The sequence below is a fragment of the Branchiostoma floridae genome, chromosome 3 (genome assembly GCF_000003815.2).
Source record: "Branchiostoma floridae strain S238N-H82 chromosome 3, Bfl_VNyyK, whole genome shotgun sequence".
Taxonomy (NCBI): Eukaryota; Metazoa; Chordata; class Leptocardii; order Amphioxiformes; family Branchiostomatidae; genus Branchiostoma; species Branchiostoma floridae.
The window spans coordinates 6,186,994-6,203,419 of record NC_049981.1 but is presented as its reverse complement, the minus strand read 5'-3'; the positions used below and the strand labels follow the sequence as shown (position 1 = coordinate 6,203,419).

The following is a 16,426-nucleotide window of genomic DNA, read 5'->3' as shown; positions in this document are numbered from 1 at the left end:
CGAATGAGTTAAAATTTGGCACAAAGGTTAAGACATATCTCCTCTTGAGACTGAAATATCTAAATCTGTTGCTCATTATTTTATGAGTGACAGCTGCTTTCAAGTTGACCACACCCTTGGTATCCCGTCAGAAGAAAGTGAGGCCCAATTAACGTACAGTTAAGAATTTCCCTAAACCATGTTTGCTATTGTAGGAGACTGTGCCCGCACATGTAAAAAGCTGCATTTCTCTATAAGCCACATGTTTAATTTCAACTCTGAAATCCGAGCAGTTTTTCTTTTTTCGATGCTGGTGTAGAGTGAGATAAAGGCAGTCGTCAGGGTCATGAGATCTGCAGTGTTATGATTAAAACTTTGTGTAGCCTTTTTTCCCATTAACGAAGCGAAATGACACTTTTGGGCCTTTAAACAGTTAATAACTGTGTAAAGTTTCGTTTCTTTTGGTTAATGGAAAAGTAGTCTTTTAACTAACAACTCACGAATTCGAGTATAAATCCAACAGCTCTATTAGTCTATGACACAACTTACTGCATCCTAGCAGCTGTAAATAAAGAACCATTACGAGTGTAGAAATGAAAATTGGCACGCAACCTAAAGAGACATTCGGTATCATACAAATATATTTTCAACCTCCTACAATGATTTTCAGTGGGTCAGATTTAGAGGACTTGATAGTCTGACAAGCTACCAAGGGTGTGTTCATCTTAAAATCAACTCAGTTGCTCATAAAATGATAAAGACCAAATTTAAAACATTCAATATCAAGAGCTAGGACATATGCCTCTACTTTTGTGCCAAATTTCAACTCAATTGATTAAAGAACAAGCCTATTATGAAACCACTTGCATTACTTTCTGACTCACCCTCGTAGTTTAAGGCACACAAACTAATCTTGCTTCTCTACAGACGTTTAGACCATCTATCTGCTGTCTTCATCAGTGTAAGATAAACTTCAAATGTTTATCAGTCAACTTAAAACCCTATCCAGACCTGGGGGGGGGGGGGGGCTAAAAGTGCCTGCGCCAACTTTGACCTCCTATATCTCCCAAACAGCTTGTGCTAGAACAACCAAACTTCGTGAGTTTTCCTAGAATATTGCTGGCAACAATTCTGAAAAAATTGGATAAGTTTATGATTTTTCGTGTTGCCATGGCAACGGGTTTCTGAAAGGCAAATTTTACAAAAATCACTAATTTTGGTTTAAACAATGGGATTTAAAGATTTTCTTTCTAAACTAAACTTCTTTTCATATATGTTTAATATCTAACACATCTTAGTTGAACATTCATAATTGAATATTCATAAATTATGCTAATGAGATGACGTAATTGGTCAAAATCCAAGATGGCCGACAATATCATGATTTAAAGTATAACAAGCTTATTTTCACTCAGATTTCATCACTACGTGGTATTTTCTTACAGAAAACATTCATGTGAATGTTTCTAATCCATTTCCATGGGGTTTTAGCGTTATATGTTGAAAAAAATGTATCTTGAAAAATTAAAGGTTGATAATCCAAGATGGCGGATAGCTAAACTACAGATGACGTCATTCTATGACGTCATTTTGACGTCGTTGCGTCGGCTTTTGACAACAGAAGTCTTGTAACACTTAAATATTGATAAGAAACCATTATTGGTAACTTTTTTCAGTGAGATATCTAGGTATTATGGAAATTCCCCGTTTTAGCCAAAAATATCAATTAATGACGTCATAATTACGTCATTTTACGTCATAATGATATGAAAATTTCAGGAATTATGAAACTTAACGAGCACAACCCCCTCTGCAAATTTGGTGATCGTACAGTAAGCCGTTTTGAAAATACGAAGGGGGTCGAATGAGCCCCCCCCCCCCCCCAGGACAGGGAAGGCCCAAAAAGCCCAGTCTGGATAGGGTTAACTTGTCCATAAATGTGCACTGTTTGCTTGTGTGCCGAAGAAAACTATTGTTTAAATTAATCTAAGTGTTCTGCAATTGATTCTGAGAGTATCAGACGGCCCCGTTATCAATGACTGTGTTATGGAGTAAGCTATATATTACGTTAAAGTAAAGGTTTGGGAATTCGACCATGTTTGCAGCCAGTGTTCTAGACTTCATGCTGGCAATAAGATTGTAATTGTACTTTAAACTTTGCCCAAATGTTTGCCAATAAAACTATGGAGGCACGTACATGTCGAAGTTGATAAGGCCCACATCAAAGTTTGCACAGCGATCGTCAGTGCTTGACCCACAACTTCTAAAAATATTTCTTCTGATCAACACCGATTATTGCCAAGGTAACGGGTCAAACATGTTTTGGGGCCCTTTAACCCAAAACATGTTAACAATTTAAGTGCGTAGTCTTACACTGATTTATTTAGCATGTATTTAAAACACGACAATTGCCATAGTTTAAGACATGATTCCAAATGCTTAAAAGTTCTGGAACAGTTAAACTTGTGATAAGAATTCAAGCTTTACCTCTTCTCTAGATAGAATAACTTTAAATTCGTTTTTTTTAGATACAAACGTGGATTGAAAAATATTGCTTTTATGTTTCAATCCACACATAGTATGGATTGCAATGAATTTATATTTGAATCCATACATTGATTGAAATGCATTGTTTATTGTCATGTCTCTTCCTCTCCTTCTTCTTCTGCCAAATCTTGAAATGGATCAGCTTTTTTTTCAGTCTTTAGTGAAATAAGCTGAAATTTTGCGTGGGGGTAGAAATAGCAAGTTCCTCTTGTGTTTTTCTTCACTTTTTTAATAGAGGCCTTAAGTTTACTTTATTCAGTTTTGGGTTCATTTATAGACTAAACATATATATTTTAAGTCCTTGTTGCCCCTACAACCTAATGACCCCAAATTTCAAGATGTGCATTGCACATATGCCAATAGGACACCATCAATATTTTGGGCCGTTTTTTTACCCAGAAAATTGTTACAGATGTGCATTGGACATTTGCCCGTAGGACATCAGCATGTTTGCATACATTACTTCGAAAATGAGTTTTTTTGCCATTTTCTTTACTACAAATGTATATTTTTGGCTCCTATGCCCTTTCATCCAAAGCAAATAATCTGAAATTTAGTATGGAGGTCACCGAGTAGGTCATGTGCGCGTACCCACATTACTTCTTTTACACCTCTGGCTTACATTACTTAAAATTGATAAATTTTGTGATTTTTTGCCATTTTTAGACTAGGATATTATTTGGTATGAGGATATGCACGCTGTATACCTACAGGGCCCCATCCACTTCAGAATTGTTAAAGGTTGTGTTTCTTTTTGCCATTTTTGACCAACAATGGATATTTGGCTTCATGTGTCACGAAAACGCCAAATGAGCTAGAATTTGGTATGGAGTAGCTTGAACACTGGGAATGACAAATGGGTCACATAGGCCTGTTCGTTTTGCATTGATAGGGGTGTTCTAGAAGAGTCCTTTGTTGTATAAGGGGGGGGGGGGGGGCAACAATTTCCCAAAATCCATTATGGAGTGGGATGACGTTTTGTTTTAGGTCACTTTCTACCAAAGGTTGATATAGGACACTAAATGTTTGCTTGGAGATGGGGATGGATTGAAATATGCTATACGAGCAAATGTCGACCTTTCTACTCCAATATGGAGTGATTGGGCAACACCAAAAAGTTCGTTTGAATCATGTTTATATAGTATACACAAAAACAGTTACAACAAGAGTTCGTAGACCTCAGGCCTGCATGAAATGTATTGGGTGTCTGTAGACCTATTGTGTATTTTTCCCCTTTTTGTCCATGTTTGCGTGGTTGGAAAATGTGCACCATGCAAAAGTCTGAAATTCCATTTTCGAAATGTGTAAGTTTGGGCATGGATGAACATTACTTATTTTGGATTTCTTAACCATGTAACCAACCACAGTACCTTGAATTTGTTGAGACGACTTTTCCTACCTTTTTTTGTCTCAGATAGCCCTTGTAGTTACTAGTATTCTGTCACATCTGATATATTCAGTACTGATATCTTCCTATTTCAATGTAATGACCTAATGCAGCTGCTAAATCTCCTTAGTGTGGCAATGATATTCATTAAAGATTTATTTCTGGAGTGCTATAACACTTGACACTGGAAGGTTATTTGCATAATTTGACCAATTAAGTTTTTACAGTAGTTCCATAGACAACATAGAATAGTGGTAGCCCCCATCCAGCAGCAACAGTTAGTCCCCAGGGTGGTATGATATTTTTATTCAATCATCCAACTAAAACCTAAACCTAAGTGACAAAATGCAACAAACGATACCAAATTTAAAATAGAACAAAGCGTCTACCACTTAACCCTGTATTCACTATAGATTAAGCAGGCCCAAAAATCAAGCGACCATGACTAGCCCCAAACAACAAATTACCTGCATACAATACGGAAATGGCATCCCCAAAGAAACAACAAGACACACAGGAAGATAATATACATACCTGTCTTTTACACTCAAGCTCTATACATTTCTCCTCCACTTTAGAAAGTTGTATCTTCTTCTGATTGCCAAACAGGGTAAAGGAACTTGTACCAGAACTTTAAACTCTCAAAACACCACAAAGACTAAGAAGCAAACTCAAATTGTACCTAACAGCAACAGATACTAGTACAAACTGAACTGAACTAGTACATCATCTGGCTGGAAACACTGTTGATACAAAGTAACCTGATACATTGAAGGTGGCAGAAGCCAGTGCAAAAACAGATGACGATTCTACACCTAAGCTTAAAGACCTATCAATCAACCCAAACCCAACCAAACCAAGCAGATATTGGGGGATGCCCCAACCACACAAAAACAGGGTCAACCTACAGTATCAAGTTCAAGCACTAGGAGGCCCAAAATCAAACCTGACCACCAGGACACCAGCAACAACTCACGTAACAAATAGCAACACGATGGCACCTTGCGTTCCGGAGATACAGCGCACGCGCAGTGCCCGAACAAAGGGTAATCTGGAATGTCAAGTTCAAGCACCAAGGGCGCCAAAATCAAAATTGAGAATTATTCAGCCACCGCCAACACATGTGCCAAATATCATTGCGCCCGCACCAACCGTTCAGAAGATATAACTCCGGAAATACCCCTCCCGGACACAAAATTCGACCTGCCGTGTCAAGTTCAAACGCGACAAGGCCCAAAGTCAATCCTAGGCAACAGGCAACAGCTTCCCACCCATGCACCAAAAATCGTCGCAATGGTGCGTATCATTCCGGACACACAGCGCCAAAAGTGCCCCCAAAACACCAAAAATGCCACCTGCAATGTCAAGTTTAAGCGCCAGGAGGCCCAAAATCGAACCTGAGTGTCAAGCTACCACCCCCAACCCACGTACCAAAAATCGTTGTGCTCGCACTATCCGTTCTCAAGATACAGCGCCCTAAATCCCCAGCTTCCAAAAGTTCCCACGCCCCTGAAAACTATACCTGCATACATGCAGGTAATGAGCAGTTGGTTAGAGGGGGAAACAATTTCATCATATTTTGCAGTGACAAAATGCAACAAAAGATACCAAATTTAAAACAGAACAAAGCCTCTACCACTTAACCCTGCCCGTACTATAGATTAAGCAGGCCCGAAAATCAAGCGAATATGACTAGCCCCAAACTACAAATTACCTGCATACAATACGAAAATGGCATCCCCAAAGAAACAACAAGAAACACAGGAAAAATCATTCACATACCTTTGTCTTACACTCAAGCTCTATACATTTCTCCTTCACTTTAGAAAGTTGTATCTTCTGCTGATTGCCAAACAGGGTAAAGGAACTTGTACCAGAACAAAACACTGTTGATACAAAGTAACCTGATACATTGAAGGTGGCCAAGACCAGATGATGGTTCTACACCCAACTGTAATCTGTTCTCACAACCAAGCAGATATAGGGGGGATGCCCCAACCACACAAAAACAGGGTCAACCTACAGTATCAAGTTCAAGCACTAGGAGGCCCAAAATCAAACCTGTCCACCAGGACATCAGCACCAATTCATGTACCAAATAACAACACAATGGCACCTTGCGTTCCGGAGATACAGCGCACGCCCCGTGCCCGCACAAAAGGTAACCTGGAATGTCAAGTTCAAGCACCAAGGGCGCCAAAATCAAAATTGAGAATTATTCAGCCACCGCCAACACATGTGCCAAATATCATTGCGCCCGCACCAACCGTTCAGAAGATATAACTCCGGAAATACCCCTCCCGGACACAAAATTCGACCTGCCGTGTCAAGTTCAAACGCGACTAGGCCCAAAGTCATTCCTAGGCAACAGGCAACAACTCCCTAGCCTGGGTACCATCCTATTTCTACCGGGGTTCCTTACAGTCACTTCCCTAAAAATTTTTTAGGGGTAGCGAGTGTAAGGAGCCCCGGTAGAATAAGGATGATACTCAGGCTAACAACTCCCCACCCATGCACCAAAAATCGTCACTATGGCGCGTATCGTTCCGGGCACACAGCGCCAAAAGTGCCCAAAAACACAAAAAATGTCATCTTCAATGTCAAGGTCAAGCACCAGGAGGCCCAAAATCACACCTGAGTGTCAGGCTACCACCCCCAACCCACGTACCAAAAATCGTTGTGCTCGCACCATCCGTTCTCGAGATACGGCGTCCTACATCCCCAGCTACAAAAAATTCCCACGCCCGTGAAAACCATACCTGCATACATGCAGGTAACCAACTGGATGTGGTTTTGTTGAATATCAGACATTTCAGACAACATCTATTTGAAGAGCAAGTTCATACCCTACCTATGAATTGATATGGAAAGGAGATGATGACAATTTTAAAGAGTCTAATAGGAAACAAAAGTAAGACAAAGTAATCGCAAGGTGGTGCGGATTAGTCTTTTGCTCCGTCGGAAAGCCCCCCTTTTCTGTTAACCCTCTCAAGACTGGGGGGAGGGGGGTCTAAAAGTGCCCGCGCCAACGTACGACGCCAACGTAAGCTTTTCTTGCTAAACTACACCTGTTTCATTATATCTGCAATATCTAACACATCTTAGTGTGGAATTTATAACTAGATATTAATAAATTATGCTAATGCAATGACTTACTCGGTCAAATTCCAAGATGGCCGGCAATATCATAAAGAAAATTATAACCATCCTATACTCGGATTCCTTCACGCGGATTTCATCAATACTTGGTATCTTCCACGATGGTAAAATTTGGCCCAAAAGTTTCCATTCGAACGTGGAGTACCGGTGTAAGAGGAAATTCGGGCCCCCCCCCCCCCCGTTTTCTCCCCCCCCCCGGGGGCCGTTTTCTTGGGTTCTCCCTTCCCGGGGGGGGTTGCTTGGGTTTCCCCCCCCCGGGGGGGGGGTTTCCCGGCCCCGGGGGCCCCCGTTTTTGTATTTTGCCCCCCCCCCCGTGATTTCGCCCCCCCCGGGGGCGAAATCACTAGCGATCTCGCCCCCCCGGGGCGAAATCACTAGCGATCTCGCCCTCCCCCGGCTAGTGATCTCGCCCCCCTACCTCGCCCCCCTTTAGCGATTTCGCCCCCCCACCAAAAAAACGGGTTTACATGACATTTTAGAAGTTGATTGGTATAAATCACAAAATACAGTTTCAGAATGATATAAGTACACGAGTTTGATGCATAACTCCATTCATAGTATCAATATTAACGTAATAAGATAGTTGAACTTGTTTCAGACAAGGAGGGTTGGGTCCCTTGTATTCCCATTATTGCATATACCTTAGTCTTGACATAAGATGTATTTCATTGTATTCACCTGTCCTCAAGCAACCTATATATCTCCAATATGAAGTCTCTACCTTGAAGTGACCACAAAAGAACTATGTAATATCTTTATTAATTATGCAAATATTAGGTATTAATTAGAATAACGCACATTTTGGTATTATGCACCTGGCCAAGGGATATCTTCACCTCCAACATGACTGTTTTTTCTAGTATTTAGGAACTGATGCATTTACCCGTGTTTCTTAAGACTGGTACTTTACCAGTGTTTGTGTAGCATTTAGCAACAGCTATATCAACTTGCGCGTAGATAGTGTTTATAATGAGAAACTATTATTCACGTGTGTTTTTGTTAGTGCTTTGGAAATGTTTCCAGCACAAGAAAGAAAACACTGTGACAAATTGAAAACATATAGCTGACGTATTCCGTACCATAGACGGTGTTGATTTATACGTTCGCAGTATAGCACTGTTTTTATGCCACCTCAGCTGCAAAAATTGTCTTTTTCATTTCAATGTCATGTTTGCACCGAACGATATAGTATCGACTTTCGAGGTATGACAACTTACGGTACGGTAATAAGGTTCCATATAGGTACCAGGTAACACACCATATACGTTACTCCCCAGGTGCAGTATAGTGCCAGGTAGCGCACCTGTAATATGTAGTATTATAAACCAGCTGCTCTTGGGGGGGGGCGAAAACGCTAAAGGGGGGCGAGATCGCTGTCACACCTGTTACCGGGGGCTCCCGCGCGGTCCCCGCGGAGGGCTGACGGTGACTGAAACAACTTTTACAAGATCGTGATAGTTAGAAAAGTAACCTCTTACCCGTATCTCGTCGAGATTAAATGAAAATTAGCAGCGTGTTCACGTCAAATCTTACCGTGTACGTGTGATGCACAGTTTCGTTTCAATGTTTTCTAAAATATGCCTAGTTGGTTCCTTTAGGGTGTTTGGTGCACACACACACAAAAAAAAAAACGCCATATTTAGATCGGTCCTAAATTTGACTGAAAATCCAAATCTTGTATATCATATGAGTAATGATTGTAAGATCAAACTTTCTGTCTTAGGGACTTTTGAACTTAGAACTATTTTTACAGCCAAGATAAGGTCGAAAACTCATGTTTTTCACACTCAAAGACTCGTGATTCAAAATTGCCTGAATATTCCAAAAATCCCTAAGACACAAACCTGGAGATATTAGTTGTCGACAATTCAAGTCCTCAAAGAGTTGATTTGCACGCGTTTTGTAAGCGATTTAAATACCATGTTTGGCCGTATGTCGAGTTACACTGATAGGGACATGGAGTAATTGATACCGCCGTAAACAAGTGTTGTGATATTCAAGGTCACCAATAATGACGCCAGCAGCTTTGTTACATGTCACATATTCCAAACTTGGCGGCAGCAAAACTAAGCTTGCCAGATAACGTTTTATATAATTATTATTTGCAAAAATGTTCGTTTTTCTTCTGACGCACGGCACCCAGGAAAACAAGGGTGTTTTCTGCGTGTTTACTGTAACAACCTGCGGATGACCGCGGGTGACCTGTAATAGAACGCCCGTTCTGTTCGATCTCGTCAGCGTTCTGTTCGATTACGTCAGATGGAACATGATTCGTGTTCTAAATCCCCAATTAGAAGTCTGGAAATTTTGGGGCCAAACTTTACCATCGTGTTCTTACAGAAAACATTCATGCAAACGTTTTCCATCCGTTTTCATGAGATTTTAGGGCAATATGCTGAAAAAGATATATTGCTAGGTTGATAATCAAAGATGGCGGATAGCTTAAATACAGATGGTCGACGTACTTTTATATCGTCATTTCGACGTCGTTGCGTCTGATTTTGACAACAGAAGTCTTATAACACCTTAATATTGATAGTAAACGTGTTTAGCATTGACGTTTTGTGTGAAATATTAAGGTATTATGGGGATTCCCCGTTTTATAAAAAAAAATCAATAAATGACGTCATAGTTACGTAATCATCATCATCATCATCATGGCAGTTACGTAATATTACGTCATAATGATATAAAGAAATTCAGGAATTATAAAACTTGATGAGCATATATATCATTCCGTACAAATTTGGTGATCGTACAGTAAGCTGTTCTGAAATTACGAAGGGGGGGGGGGTGACCAACCCCTCCCCCCACTCCCACACACAACCAGGCCAGGGAATGCCAAAAAAGCCTTAGAAGTGGAGGGCCTCAAAAGCCGGGTGTCCGGGTTGTGTTTTAGGTAGAGGGAAATGGCAGAGAAGTAGCCTTAAGTGCTGGGTTTGCAATGTTCTTTGTACCTCTCCTTTAGTGGTCAGCTGGTCTCGCCGATTAAGGTATTGTTTCAGTTGGGTTCTTCACATTTGAGTCTGTAGATCACATTGACCTTGATACCTTTCCGAAGTCGGTCTTTGGGTATACAAGCTTTGCGCGAGGGTTGAGTAAGGTTTGAAGGTAATAGTAGCAATGTTGAAGTTTTGGAAGATTCGTCGGAGCTTTTCCGAAACTCCTTAGATATATGGAATGGTAATGTTGACTTTGTTTCTGTCGGTTGAAGGTTTGCACTTTAGTGTTTTCTTAGCACAATCTTAAAAAAAGCGTTCCTCGGTGTCAGATATAGTGGACGCGACCAGAAACGTCTGACAATTTCCATGGCTAGTTGCCTTGAGTAGCTGCTATTTGGTGTATCTTTTTACATGGGTGTAAAACTTTGATCGACATATACACAGTGCGCCTGGTATACGCTGCTATCAAATACAACATTGAGCTATGTTTAAAATATTATAGTATATGGCAATGTCATTATCATCTGTCGAGGGACGTGGGAAGCCTGTTTTTCACTACCGTAGAACAGCATTATAACCTGGCTCTTTTTCTAAGGTAATCAATCCTACGCATTGACTATTTCATTTAAAAGAATGTGCTTGTATATGTTGGACAAGATAGACAATGTATACTTTATAACGATGATTACTTTGTACATGTATATGGTTTCTACAGATCGCTGTCGTGAGTGCAGCTGAGGTGGCCGGACAGTGGCTATTTACCTTCAACGTCCTGACAGACGATTACGTTGACGTTCCGACTGCCATTGTTCTGATGAACGTGGTTCTCATCGGCCATTTCATACAACAACGCAGCAAGCTTGATTACAAATACTCGCTTGTTCTGCATGTATTGGGTCTTGCTTGTATCGGATCTGCTGTTGGTCTCCAGGTGGACTTGCAAAATATACCTTCTGATTCTCCTTTAGTCTGGACGACACCCCTTTCGCTTGTCCTTCTGACTTTAGCCTGGTCCCCATACATCCAGCTTGTCCAGATGAAACCCGAGCAAAAGCTGGATAACAGCTCTGGCAACGACAATAAAAGGGACTCCCAAACCGCACATGTGAGGGCCACGATAGTGAAGAACTTATTCAACATGCTTTTCTTCGTCATTGCGTTATTTGCCGGGCCATCACATATTGACCATCATTTAGACAAAAGTTCAGCTAGTACCGGCTTCACCTACCTGTATCTCAGGCGGACAGAGGCGATGATTTCCGTACTTCCTGCCTTCGGTGGGTACCTCCTTGGCGTGATCGCTTGCTCCATGTGCATCCAGCTCTACTCCTTTCTCATTCCTCTATGTCTTGCCCCAATTGTAACGCTTTTCTTCGCCGTTAACATGGACTTTTGTCCGTGGTTTGGGAACGATCTGTGGTGCAGGGATGGCGCGCGGGCTGTTGTCGAGAACAATGAGTATATCTCAGTCCTTCTGGTCGTCATGGGACAAATTTTCTACTGCATATACAACTATGTCGCAACAGCATCCGGTATCCACGAAAAAGAATTAAACGTAAGTAATTTCGGTGATTGAGCTGTTTGCCAAATACGCGGCTTCTTGATGTTCTAGGATTAAGTCAATTTTTACTACATTGCTTGTTTCAAGACAAAAATGATTAACCCTACTCAAACGGGGGTATGGAGTGGCGGCGTTTGAGGCCTGCGCCAATCTTCATGTCTTATAACGATAAAACGTCTTACGCTAGACCCACAACATTTTGTTTTTCTAGAATTGTGTTGGCAACCATTTAAAGTTTGGAAAATTTTGCATTTTTTGGGTTGCCATGGCAACCGTTTTTTTGCAGGCATTTTTGACGAAAATTGCTACTTTCATGATTGTTTGCTATATCATTGCTATATTTTTAGATTTATAAAATCGTATGTCATGTAAAATATCTTTCATACTTTGATATGAGTAAATTATGCAAATTTGATAACTAGCCTTTGATCCAATAAAATTGCAACTGCCTGTTATATTTTTCATTAAAAAACGTTTCAATGAACGTTTTAGCAATTTCCATTGTCTTCGACAATCATTTGCTGAAAGAAATGAATGTTTGAAAATTTAATATGGTGGACATACGAGGGCCCAGCTGGTATCTTAGATCTGCGTGACGTGATTCTACGGCGTCCTTTTGACGTTAATGTTGCTATTGGCAACACAACTCATAACAAACACTATTCTAAATTCTATTATCTGCACTTGCTGTTACATTTTGTAACACATCTGAAGTTTTCCGGGAATACCCTTTTTCCATTGGTACAGCCAATATAGTCAAATTGGTGACGTTATATCACGTCATTATTGCGTCAGACTTATCAAAATCATCAGATATAATGTCTACATTATTCTTTGAAAATTTGTTGGCTATATATTAAGTCGTTTAAAAATGTTGGAGTCAGAAAGGGCGGGCCTCAAAAAGACCCCCCCCCCCTTCCAGGGACCAAAAGCTCGGTCTGAATAAGATGAAGCGTTTCATTTTACCCCTCCCCCATCTGCCTGTTCCTAGATGTTCTGGTTTCCTCAACACACCGGGGTCTTAACCGGCCAGCACATGCTGCTTAACAGGACTAAGATCACTGAAAATCTAGAGGAATCAAGTCAAAGCGCAGAAGGCCAACAACAAAGCGCAGAAAGCCCACCACAAAGCGCAGAAGACCCACCGCAAGGGGACCTGGAGCAAAGGGCAAAAGACCTGGGTGGGCGTGTGATGATTTGTACCACCATGTACCGCGAGGTATGTTGATTAAAGATGCACATTGATGAAGATCAATTGACGGATAGGCATCCAAGAATGGCATACTGAAAGTTACTTAAACACTGACATGTCTTGTAAGCGGCCAGACTATTCACATAGCATTCACTACCTTTCGTCACTTACACAATACAGTTGGCGGATGCTGACCGAGACCTCTGGCCGTTTACAAACAAAACGCCGTATCCAGTTGCTTGAGTACCCTTTGTATTGAATATATACAACAGTGGTTATTAACTTCAAGGTTTCAAAATTTCTCTATCTCTCTCCACTTCCTCTATCCCCTGTCCCTCCTCTCTGTATCCTCTCCCTCCAACCCTCTCTCCCGTCTCTTTTCCTCCCCACTGTTTCCTCTCTTTTCACTCTCTCCACTCTCTCTCCCTTCGGTTGTCCTCTTCCCTCACCCCTTTCTTCTTTCTCTCTCCGCTCTCTCTCCCTTCGGTTTTTCTCTTCCCTCACCCCTTTCTTCTTTCTCTCTCCGCTCTCTCTCCCTTCGATTTCTCTCACCTTCTCTCTCCCCTCCCTACACTTCGGTTTTCTCTTCCCTCACCCCTTTCTTCTTTCTCTCTCCGCTCTCTCTCCCTTCGATTTCTCCCACCTTCTCTTTCCCCTCTCTCTACCTTCCTTCTCCTTCTCTTTCTCTTTCTCTCTCTCTCCTCTCGCTCTGCCCTCTCTCTCCCCTCTCATATCATCTCTCTCTTCTCCCTCCCCTTACTTCTTTCTCTCCTCTCTTTTCTCCTCTCCCCTTCTCTCCTTTGTCACTCTATTAACTGCAGATCAATGGTTTGACTTGAAATTCAAGGTCTATAAGTAGAAGATCATCATGTTAACCTGACACACACACATATGACGTATTTCTTGCTTAACTTCAAACTGGCAAACTTTGTTGTTGGGTGTTAATTTGATATTTAGTTTCTATACAGCTACAACTACCTGTTGTTTCAGACATGGGATGAGATGTCAAAGTACCTGGATTCCATCAAACGGGTCGCCGCATCAGATCTAGATAAGCTTGTTGGGAACGAATCCGAAAACAGCTGGGCTGGACAATTTGAAGCACACGTGTACTTCGACAACGGTTTACGAGGGGATAAACTGACGGATTTTTCTGCCCAGCTTGTCTGCCTTGTTAAGGACAAATATCCAGGTTGTTTTTTTTGTATTGTTGATCAATTTTACATTCTAGAGTTTGAGACTTTGAGCATCAACATACATGTTAACACCTTTTTTCTTTACGTCCACATGTGTCCTAGTCTGGAAATGTAAGAACTTTAATGTTTATAATGTTTCCTATATATAGATTCCGTTGAAATCCCCCCGAGGAAGACGTGGTACGGATGGAAACTACGTTGGGATCTTTCTGGTTCTCTTCGCCTGCCTCTGACCATACACCTGAAAGACAACCAGAAGGTGAAGAGCAAGAAACGATGGAGCCAGGTTATGTACATGGAGTCTGCCGTGGATAGTCAGAGGAATAAAGAGAGTAAGTTGTAGATATCATCTTCGGATTAGATTAGATTTGAATTAAGGTTTAATGACCTGCCCGAGGTGTATATGGTATCATAACGCCTGGTCTTTTGCTATAACCACCGAGAGACCATGTACACCGAGGAACAGGCGGGTCATTTACGTTATTATCATATAGCCTACCCAAACTTGCAAACTCCTATATAAGGCATAGATCCCTTGGTACTATATTCCCTTGTCGAAATTCTGAAAATTAGCATTTGTTCTTTGGTACATACATTCATAGGGAGATAACAGATTGCATTTGGAAACCAAAAATATTCGAAAAATGGCAGCCTTTGGCTTTATAGAACAAAAAATTCATTATCAATGTTAACAGGAGGACCCATTCTCCCTTGCAGTCTGTACTTATTCCCTCTGCTCTGCCATATGTCTCGCTCCTTTGATTGGCCGATGCATGCATATTCTGTGTATACTTTCTTGTGTGCATCGCATCTTCTGATTGGTCAGAATGAATGACACCGACACATGGTGTCGATTTGCGTCGACGCTGGTGCCAGTATCGATGCAAATCGACACCACTGCCGGTGTCGATTCATTCTGACCAATCAGAAGGGGGATACACACCGAAATCTATGCGTTACGACGTCATAACCAACGTGGAACGGGGCCTTCTGATTGGTCCGCGGCGCCTGGCTATATGATAATCAAAATTACATCACATGCAGTTTCCGCTTGTTGTCAATATCATCACATGATAATCAACACAATCAACATAATCATAAAAAGCCAGCAACATAGTAACACACGTATCAGTTTGCAGTTTTTTTTTCACGAGCATACTCAACTTGGCAGGCAATCGTGCTATTGGCCCATCTGCATAAATGTTGAGATGTCAATTTTCGTAAACAACATGCTAACTTTTGGTTACTATTATCATTTTCTCATTTCAAGTCAATAAACGTGTAAAGTACATCCTTGCGACCGATGGAGATGTGGACTTTGACGCCAGCTCCATCGTGGCCATGCTTCTGCAGATGAAGAGCGACCGAGAGGGACAAGTGGGCGCGGTCTGTGCCCGCACACATCCCGTCGGATCAGGACCGTTCGTGTGGTACCAGATGTTTGACTACGCAATTGGGCATTGGCTGCAGAAGGTAAGATGTTGAAATATTGTTTTAAAAAGTTTATTCTAATCCTATCGATGTTCATCTTGTTACCAATACCAACACCAATGAGAGCAACTGTATCATCACGTTCTTTTAGCAATTGAATGCTTGCCATTATCGTTCTGATAACACCTCTGTTCTTTTATCGCCACCATCACTGATCGAGAGGCGAGGAGTAGTTTAATCTATTTAACGACGTCACAGTTTTTAATGTTATTATTTTATCTCTTCAACATGTCTTGTTGTGAAGTGTACTTAGCCGGGTGTGGTGAAACTATGCGATAAAGGTCTTCATTCATTCGTATAACGTTTTATTACTTGTAAGGACATTTTGATGGCTCGTTCGTTATATGATAGCGGCAAACTCTCAACGCATTGAGGTTCTTTAATGCTGCTACTGACAAGAAATAAATGTCATTACTTTCTTATACTAAACAATAGGTTGCTAACCACGTGCTGGGCTCCGTACTGTGTGCCCCCGGGTGCTTCACCGTCTACCGTGTGGAGGCCATCGCTGACGTGCTGGAGGAGTACCGCTCTGACGTGGAGGAGGCCTCGGACTTTCTCACTAAGGACATGGGGGAGGACAGGTGGTTCACAACTCTGTTGGTGCGTCACAAACTTATATCTTTAGATAGTGCATTCTTCAATAGCCCTAGCCCTAAACATTATCAAGTAACTATTAACAAGATGCCAAACGAATCGACTCACCAAATAGATTCTGAACAGTAGGACTATCTGTACATGCGTGAAAGTATTAGCAGTAATATTTTCTCTACATAGCTATCTCTACAAAACGGAGACACTGACAATAATATCTATCGTTATTTGCATATGAAATATATTTTCTAGGTGAAGGCTGGCTATAAGATCAACTACTGCGCGGGAGCCTCTGACTCCACCCACTGTCCGGAGGAGTTCGATGAGTTCTGGAAGCAGCGGAGGCGCTGGATCCCCTCAACCCTGGCCAATCAGATT

At 41.5% G+C, this 16,426-nt stretch overlaps 1 protein-coding gene across 1 annotated transcript in view; it reads left to right on the top strand.

Annotated features, from left to right (window-relative positions):
* Positions 1-11,050: 11,050 nt before the first annotated feature.
* Positions 11,051-16,426, top strand: part of LOC118411175 (chitin synthase chs-1-like) — a 13,594-nt gene continuing 8,218 nt past the window's right edge. The window contains exons 1-7 of the mRNA XM_035813252.1: positions 11,051-11,569; positions 12,567-12,794; positions 13,758-13,959; positions 14,113-14,295; positions 15,234-15,436; positions 15,890-16,057; positions 16,301-16,414. Coding sequence (XP_035669145.1) covers positions 11,051-11,569; positions 12,567-12,794; positions 13,758-13,959; positions 14,113-14,295; positions 15,234-15,436; positions 15,890-16,057; positions 16,301-16,414 — 1,617 coding nt within the window. The remainder of the gene's footprint in view (positions 11,570-12,566; positions 12,795-13,757; positions 13,960-14,112; positions 14,296-15,233; positions 15,437-15,889; positions 16,058-16,300; positions 16,415-16,426) is intronic.